Source organism: Poecilia formosa, unplaced genomic scaffold, assembly GCF_000485575.1.
Source record: "Poecilia formosa unplaced genomic scaffold, Poecilia_formosa-5.1.2 Scaffold52, whole genome shotgun sequence".
Classification (NCBI taxonomy): domain Eukaryota; kingdom Metazoa; phylum Chordata; class Actinopteri; order Cyprinodontiformes; family Poeciliidae; genus Poecilia; species Poecilia formosa.
The window spans coordinates 2479844-2489474 of record NW_006799991.1 but is presented as its reverse complement, the minus strand read 5'-3'; the positions used below and the strand labels follow the sequence as shown (position 1 = coordinate 2489474).

Here is a 9631-nt window from a genome sequence, read left to right as displayed (position 1 = left end):
TTAGAATGTTTACCAGATTGCATGAATCTAAGCCGGCCCTGATTTTAAACAGGTAAATTCAAATGTAGCATGTCCAATATTTCCCATTTAGGCATTAATTGACATGAACTGACGGGTTTATTAATTGGTTTAATGATTTTTTTTCTGCTTTTTGCATTAGATTCATGTAAAATAAATGTGTGAAACTTTTCTTAAATAACATATTTTAAGTTAAGATGGTGCTCTATAGTGGCAGATATATAACCTTTTGCTAAACGAAAAGCAGCAATGAACGTGCGAAGAACTCATGCACCAGCAATCAGAGCTTTTCCCACACTGAGACCATTTCCTTCCTGTAATTTGTATTGTCACTTCAACATCTTCATTCTTCATGTTATCAGCATCCTAATGAGTGGGGCTATCAGAGGGAGAACAAGTCTATCTGCATGACCTACTTTCGATTTGTCTTCCTATCAGAAAACACAGAAACCTGAAAAATGTGGTAAAGAAAGACAAACTCTGAAATGTGACTTCCAGAAAGTTGCTGTAAAAGACTGAAATTATCACATTACTTTTAAAACATAAAAAGAAAAATTTAGAACGAAAACAGAACTCCGGGAAACAAAATTCAATATCCTCCTTGGTGAAATTAGAACTTGCGATTTAATAATAAATTCATTTCAGGTCTCTTCAAAGATGCTTCCATTCTCTCAGTTGAGATAAATGCTTTAATGTCTTTGCTAAAATAACAGACCTAAGTTGCCTTGTTATGCTTTCTGCAGATAGGCTGTTTTTCACAGAATTGGCCCTCTCCTTGAAGGAGTCTGATTATGGTCAGCCCTTCCTGATTTCCAAGAAGCGGTGGGTACAGCAGGAAGAAAATAATGGGCTAAAATGATGTGCTGTGTGATATCAATGTCATTTTCTTCTGGCTGTGTTTTTTTTAATGATGTAAAAAAAAAAAAAACCTGATATCGTCTTTTATTGTGTATAAAGTGAGGTCATTCAAAACTGTCCAAGTCTCTAAAACATGAAAAAAAAAGCTTTGTTCAAAAACAACTTAATCACAATAGAAATACCACTTAGACTCTGTTTATCTCAGCATTCCAGTCTGAGTGCAATTACCCAAAACAATTTAACTTCAACAGATAATATATCACATAAAAAGTTATATTTAATTATATGATTCTACATGTTTTTGGATTCTGTCTCTCACAAATGTTGTGTACCTGTGACCCACATATTGACTATATTGATTATAGATTATGAAATATCGATATATAGAACATAATGTTCCTCTATTATTAAAAACCCACTTGTACATGCTGTGTCCGAAAGGAAAATTGTTTTCTTTCTCTGAATGTTTGTGTTAAATAATAATAANATAATAATAATAATAATAATAATAATAATAATAATAATAATAATAATAATAATAATAATAATAATTTCCTTCCAGATCACCTGTGTTCAATCATGTGCCAGACTTTTATAATGTTATGTTGCAGTATTTTTACAATATTTGATTTAAGATGGTCTATCTATGTTTATTTCATTCCTAAGAATGAATAAATGCGCAGTAAATACCATTTTAACATGAAAAAAATATTGATTTACTTCACTGCCACCTAGTGGTTGAGTCATCATGTGGTGGAGTTTAAAATCTGCTTCTAAATTATTTTTAAAAAGGGTAAAAGAGAAAGACTGAAATAGCGTGACCTTCAGTGCAATCATCGATTCCTGCTGATCAGATTCATTTGTCAGACTGAAACACCTTCAAACAGATATTAATCATACGTTTCATCAAGATAGTATGTCTTTAATAAATATGTTTTCTTTTGATCTGATGTAATATTTTAATCCTAAATATTGTGTCTTCAATAGCTGTAAGCAGGAAATCGACATAATGTTCGCAAATAAATTCTTGAAAACCTCAGTATGTGATTAATGTTTCACTTTATGAACTGAATTACTGACAAAATTAACTTTTTACTCTGAGTGAAATATTTCAGAGTTCTACAACTTGGAAAGTTGTTAAATTACTTTTTAATTAAAGTAATTTGAATATAATGTAGTTTTTGGTTACTTTGCCCACCTTATTGTTGTAGAACAACATGTTCTACAACAATGTCAATATATTTTGTTGTAATTAAAAATAGCCTTCATAGATTATGAATTGTTTACAATTAAGATTGTTCTGACAAACAAGTAATATTGTTACGGAACGTGCATATCCCTGCTTTGACCGCCTGAGGGAGACATTGTCCCTATATTAGACAAGGGTCCGAATCAGAAAACCACGTGAATGCAGTTTCTACTATGGGGATATGCAACATAGACATATGCAGTGAACACATATGCAGCGAACGCATATGCAACATAGACATATGCAACATCTACATATGCATCATCTACATGCAACATACATCTACACATATGACGACTTCTACTTATTTTTGACACAAATGGAACCCCTTAGTTTCCCTTGAAGCGTATTCTGGACAATATAAAGGTCCAGAATAAACTTTGCTATGGGTGTCCTTGTGAGTTTATTCAATGAATAGGAGCAACAAAACGACAGAAGGCCTGGAATACAAGATATTCATGCTAAGAAACATGAGTATTTTTAAACGGTTTGGGGTCAGAATGTATTCTGCTTTGAGCAAGATTCCAAACACAGCGTTTCATAAGCTGCTGAATGGTGAGTTGTGTAAAACAATAGTTTTTAAGCATTTCTTGAAGGCTGGTAGAAAGTCTAAGTAATTTACTTACCTTGAAAAACTGTTAAACTGTTAGACTGACTGAAGAGTATTTATAAGAACTGATTTTTAAGTTGTGCCACAAATCATTAACATTAGGTCTGGACTTTGACTGGACCATTGTAACACATCAATTGGGTTTGCTCTAGGTCAGTCCATTGCAACTCTAGCTTTATGTTTGCAAGGCGAAACTCTAACCAAGTTCCCTCTACCATGTTTTCCTCCAGTACCATCTTCAATTCAACTCTGACTATATTCCCTATCTCAGCTAAAGAAGGGGTCTCCCCATAGCATAATGCTGCCAATAATGTGTTTCACAGTGGCCATGGCTAAAATATTTTTGCTTGCACTATCAATGATGTCTTCTTGCCTTTTCTATAAACTGAACTCTTTCTGTCAACACATTGCTCTTCCTGCCTGGGTTGACGGCCATTGCTTGGCAGGTATTCAGCGTTCAGTGAAATCCTGAAAACTTGAGATATTGTCTCATAACCCAGTCCTACTTTAAAATTCTCCTCAACTTCATCCACGACCTTTCAGCTGTGTTTCCTGGTCGTCATGATGCTGTTTGTTCACTAATGTTCTCTAAACATCCCTTGAAAGAACAGCTGTGTTTATGCTTAGATTAAATCAGCCACAGAAGGACTCCATTTATTAATCACATGACTTCCGAAAGAAAAGTTATGTGAAAAAAAAAAAAAAAACTAGGGTTGAAATTTACATAGATCTTTTAAAAACAAAAAGCTCACATATCGATGTGTAAATAGATTCTCTAATATTTAGTTATATACGTGTCTGTGGTTGGTATGTCAGTGATAGGATCGTGTTTATCCCCCCCTGCAGGATTCCTCTGCCTCCCACCATCTGGCCTGTCTGCTGGTCAGCAGCCCTGATTGTGTGCGAGTCATTCATCTCACGGGGGGGGAGGAGTTTACGGAGCCAATGAGGGGTCTTAACATGTGTGTTCCCGGTCCACTGCCAATATTTCCGCCCCTGCTCCCTTGCTGAATGGATCTATGAGGACGCCTGTAAATTTACTGTAAACCGAGGCTGCGCTGATTGCTTTGGATGAGCCTCCAGCCGTCTCCTGCTGCTCTCCGCCCGAACCGAAGCAGAGGATGGATGGAAACTTGTGTCCGCTGGTGATCCTGTCTGTGTTCCTGCTGTCCGGCGACTTGCTGCTCTGCTCAGCTGCCTTCCTGGAGCCGGTCGACCTGTTGTATGATAGCGCCGTGCGGGCTTTCTACGGCGGCGACTATGAGAGCGTGGTGCGCTACATGGAGGGAGCGCTCAGCAGCCACGGGGGAGTCCGGCGCATCCGGGTCCGGTGCCGGCTGAGGTGCCAGGACCAGCACCCGTTTCATGAAACCTTCTCGGACCTGCGCTTCTTCGACGTGGTGCTGCGCAGGGCTGCGTGCATGAACGCATGCATTGAGGCGAAGCTTGGCACCCAGTCCGTGCATAAGGTCAGCGATGAGGTCATACAGGACTTCAACAGGAGGATCCCCTACAACTATCTCCAGCTGGCTTATCAGAAGGTAAGGAGGCGACTGAATGGGAGCTATTGTTGTTTAATTGCTTTGGTGATCAGCTGTTCCTGCTGCTCAGAAAAGTGATGTAGAGACACAGAAGAGCACACCACTTGTTGCTTGCCTCCTGCCAGAACAACTGTAAACCCAGGACACACAGCAAAGTGATGTGGCTTTTATAGGTTTTTATTATTATTATTATTATTATTATTTTTTACTACATGAAATGTTTCAGATCATTGAAATAAAACAAAACAACAACTTCTTATCAGACAAAGAAAATTTGAGTGCATACAACAAGTAGGTTAGTAGTTTTAGTGAAAATAAACAGGATTCCCCAGAATGAGTTACTGGGATGTCACTGGTTTCCTCCTGGACTTGTTACCTTGTTATTGAATCTCGAAAAAGTGGAGGACCTTCCACTGACCAACCTGGGCTATCTTAAAACTTTTAATTCCCCTTAAATCGTGATTTAATGTTGGTGAGCTTCAAATGGCTCGGTTTCATCAGCCTCATGCAGATTGCTGCCACGTCTGTGCGGTCAAGTTGACTTAAACAAAGCCTGTCTGACAACAGAGAATGGGCTAAGAGATCTCAAAACGCAACACAGTATTCACCAGTCTGAAAATGTTCAGGAACAAATTCACTACTGGGTCCAGCAAACCACAGTGAAAGACTTTATTCTCAAATGGAGAAACTAAGGAACAGCAATGAAGCTTTCCCAAAGTGTCCACACTACTGAAATTACTTCAAGAGTGAACTGATGATTCATCCGAGAGGTAATAAAAGAACATAAAGCGTCATCTAAAGCCTCACTTTCTTAATTAAGATCAGTGTTCCTGATTCAACAATAAGAGACAAAAATATCTTCCATGGCAGAGATCCAAGGTGAGAATTACTGCTGCCAAAACAGAACACAAAGAAAAAGAGGCCTTTTTGTTTTTCCCCAGGGCTATTAGAAATTGTCTCACTGACTGATTAAATAAAAGAGGAATTTGTAGCTTTGTTTATGTGGCTCTGAAGGTTCAAGTCTGAGTCTATCACTACACCCAGGTTTCAGGCCAGGTTTAATGACAAATAGTTTTTCACATAGGTTGGTTTAGATAATTTTTCCGTTGGTGAATAAAATAATTTGAAAACTCCTGTTTGTATTGACACTGCTTGTCTTTGTCTAGATATAAAATTTGTTTGCATAATTAAAACATTTTGAGTGTGAAGAAGCAACGACATACAAAATCTGTGTAAGAGGACAAATAGTTTTTCACCGCGCTTTAATCTGCTTTGAACATCCCGAATACATTTGAATTTAATCAAAACCAGAACTCTCTTAATTATGCACTCAGTGGATGAATCACAACAGCTTGATTCTGCATATCGTACCACTTTATACACTTGCTTCACTACTTTGGAACAAATGTTTGCGGATGTCTTTCTCTGTCTTTCAATCCTCAGCACACACCACAGTCAGATGATTGCTCTCTCCTCACACACATTTCCAAAACAAAGCTTACCATGAGCTTCAGCCCCCTGCCTTCTGTTGTGGGAACGACTCCAGAGAGACAAGACAGGAGAAATTCACTAGTGTGTAAATCTTTTTTTTGTTGTCTTTTGCCATGTTTGTCCTAGGAGCGCACAAACATACCTGTGTTTACTGAGAACAGGCATAGCTTCGCACTCCTAAGTGTCTTCCTACATGTGGTTTTATGTAGAAAGAGCCGATTTGGTTAATTGCATGTTTTTGTTTACGTGTTTTGTGGGCAAGAAGAAAAATGTAGTGGTTGTACTTTTGTGTCCAAACCTGGCAGTGACAATGGAGGAGAGCCGAAAATATCAGCTTCGGACTCGGGTCAGTTGCATGTCAGGTCTGAGTTAGAGAGTGGAACATTTGCACAGCGTGTAAAGGATTAACAAATGCCTTCAAGTGACACTTTAACCCACTTGGAGCTTGCCTGGAAAGTTAGCATCTTCTGCTTCGCGTGTATCTGAGACCCAGACGATTTCCCCTTGCTGCTGGCTGTGGATCTCTTTCACACACTGGGTTGATGACTCTCACAAACATCAGCAGACTATCGGTCTTCTTACTGTTTATAGGCAAACAGAGTCTCCCTTTTTTCTGGAAAGGAACAGAAAGATTAAAAGCAGAGCTGACCTAGTCATAAAAGTCCGCTCTCCTCATGTCTAGACTTGAGGATAGTCATGTCCAGATGCCTATCCAGCTGTAAAAATAGAACTAATCTGTGTGAAGAGGATGTGATGTCTTTAACATCTGCCTGAGGAAGAAGTGCCTTTAATGTTGGAGCAGATTGTTTTGGGCCCCCTTGCGATCTGAGGTCTTTATGAGCTGAGGAGATGCAGGTGTGTCCATGTGGATCCCGCCAGCGGGATGTTCTCCTCTCACCTTACTGTTCCTCACTAGCACACCCAAAAACAAGGGCATTTTCACAACTCACATCTCCCACTCTTCTGCCACTGTACTTTGCATGAGATCGACCAACACGAAAGACACAAAATGCAGCTCCTCCAAAGTGATGGAGGAGCTGCAGCAACCCACAGCTCAGGTGGGTTTCATGTACTCCACCAATCTGCTCTTCGTGAACAGTGGCAAGAAGTTATTGTTTGGAAAAGAAAAACAAAAAAAAACTAGAAGTCCCGTTTGTAGATTTCTATAATCCAAGTGGAGAAGAGAGCAAATATGTGGAAGATGTTCTGAATGTTCTGAGGATGAGACCACAACTGGACTTTTTGACATACATGAAAAACAGTACTTGTGGTGGGAAGGTAACACCTTGAACACACCCCATATTGAAACATGTTGGTGATGGTATCATGCTGTGGGGAAGACTTTCTTTAGCACTTGCAGGGAAGCTGGTCAGAGTTGGAGGTGAATATGGGACAATCCTTGAAGAAAAAACATCAGTGACTGTAAAACACTTGAGACTTGGACACAATTCAAGATGTCAAAAAGTCAAATCCGTGTGAACACTTGTGTAATGCGTGTATATGTGTTTGTTTGAGGGCAACCTGATAGTATTTGTAAAAATAAAAGACTTGCATGCAGTATTTATCATTCCAGTATCATACAGTCTCTGCCAGTTTCAATGCTGCCACTGGGATTGTTGGAAGTTGATGCACAGTGATCAGCATCTACATTTCCTGGTGTTCAGATATTCTATTTTTCTGATGTAGCTTTGTTTGCTTTGTTCATAAAAAGAAGTGGGGGTGCCGCCCTTCACTCATGGGCTGCAGTGGTGCCTGCATCTGACTGCAGCTCTTTCTGCTGCGGTTCAGCTATTGGAGGATCAAAGGCCCTGAACTGCCTTCAGGGGCCAGAGGGGATTGGATGTCCCCTGATAGGCCTTTTGGTGGTGCTGTTCCAGGAAGTTTTATGTTTAATGCATCTCTGTTTATTGTGCCTCTTGTGATCACAGCAGATCTGGCCAGAGACAAAATATTTTTACTTAGCCCTAAAGTAGCGCAGACTGTAAAAGTTTGGGTTGCTCAAGGGAAGTCTCCCATGGTGTGTTGTGTGAATACACAGAAGCTGAAATACATACACAGCATTTGTGGATAGTCACACAGTTAAAGGCAACAAAGTCAGCCATGCAACCAGAGGAAAAGCTTGTTTTACGGCTTTTAGGGTAAATCTAACCTGACTCATTTCATTCCTGCATACAACCAACAAGTTTTTTGAGACAGTGATGTCACAGTCCAACTTCAGGCTCACCTATGTCTGTTGCCCCTTGTGCAAACGTCAGTGTGTACACACCAGTATTTATGGCAGTATTAAAGCTCTGACATAATTACTGCTCCCTTTTGCTGCACTTTCTGTGTTTCTGTGTGAATGAAAACATTTCAAGAAACTCGTATTTTGCGAAACACTCATGTGGGTAAGTCCTCAAAGGAGATGCCCAGAGTAAAAGTTTGAGTTGCTCAAGTGAAGTCTCCAATGGCTCAACTGTTCCTTCTGCTGTGTCCTTTCACAAGATATAAAAACATGCATCAAATGCTTAAAGGAATAAGTTTGAGGAACCACAGTTTTACTGTTGTTGCGTGTGGCTTTTGTGTTCAGGTTTGGATTTTATTGGTTTCTTACATTCTGTTTGTTCACATTTTATTTAACTTTTGCTCTCCACCTTCTGACCTGAAGCTTTCTAGCTAACAAAATGCACATCACCATCCTCATTGTGCTTTTATTCATCAATTTAAATACCAGATTGTTTTTGGTGTTTTTTGTTCTTACTGGACTACAACCCCTTTTAGTCTCCTGAGGTTTTTCTCCTTGCATTTCTGGTTTTCCTTAAAGCGACTTTGTGCTGAAACTGAGACGGATCTGCAACCTGCCGTCTACAGAGTGTGAATGTATATTTCTGTATATAATTTGCATCTTTTCTTTTAGTAAAGTGGCTAGAAATGACGCCTGCTCCTTATTGACACGGAAAGTTTTTTCCGTCAGTCTTGTTAAATGTTGGCGTAATGAGACTGCGAAAGGCTTCCGATGTCCTTTATAAAGGTCATATTTGCACAGATGTTGCCACGGTAAAGCAGAGCACCACCAGTGCAGAGTTTGCTGTGTAAATGCTCCTTTCTTCATCATAAGCATGATAAATGACTGTGCATACCTGTCTATTGTAAGCCACTCTGGCAAAATTTGTTCCTACAAGTCATAATGCAGAAAATGGAAACTCTCACAATCACACATGTAACTATACGACTATGACTAATACAGGTTGCTTTATATATTCATCCTCTAAAAGTGTTTGCTCCAGAGTTCACTTTACTAGCCTAATATTTTCAAAATGCACAATAGTTTGTCCTCTTTGGGGCTTTTGTAGAGATGCCTCTTGAAATTCTTGCCTTTTCTTTCTCCACAGTGAAATTTATTATTTTATTACAGCATAGCAACAGGCAGCATTCAGCTCTCCTTAACTTAGATGTTCATGTGGTTAAACTTACTCAGCTACATTTGTTGTAGTGGTTTCATACGCTGCAGAATGTGAAAGTTTTGTGTTTCATCCCAATTGAGGTCTAGAAATGTTTGTGGTCAGAAAAGTTTTTTTCATCTGCTGCTCATAAGAAAACATGAACTAAAGATTTTCTCTGACTTCAGAGCAGTAAAGCGTGAAAAACAAAAACAAAAAAACACTACTGTTTGCATGCAGATCAGACACAGCCAAGTCAGTTCTGTGTGTAAGATGGAACCACACAGTCGTTTTGTGGTTATCCTGTTTGGAGAACCACTTGGAGCTTGGAGCACGAGGCAAAGTGGTGAAGGAGTTTATGGTTGGTGAGATCTGGACTCAAAGCCATTGTTTTTGCCCAAGTTTGTTTTGTGCAACACAAATTCCGTATTGGAATTTCACACTT

General features: G+C 39.3%; 1 protein-coding gene across 1 annotated transcript in view; it reads left to right on the top strand.

Annotated features, from left to right (window-relative positions):
* Positions 1-3645: 3645 nt before the first annotated feature.
* The window catches only part of p3h2 (prolyl 3-hydroxylase 2), a 46905-nt gene continuing 40919 nt past the window's right edge, over positions 3646-9631 (top strand). The window contains exon 1 of the mRNA XM_007552775.2: positions 3646-4276. Coding sequence (XP_007552837.1) covers positions 3857-4276 — 420 coding nt within the window. The 5' untranslated portion in view covers positions 3646-3856. The remainder of the gene's footprint in view (positions 4277-9631) is intronic.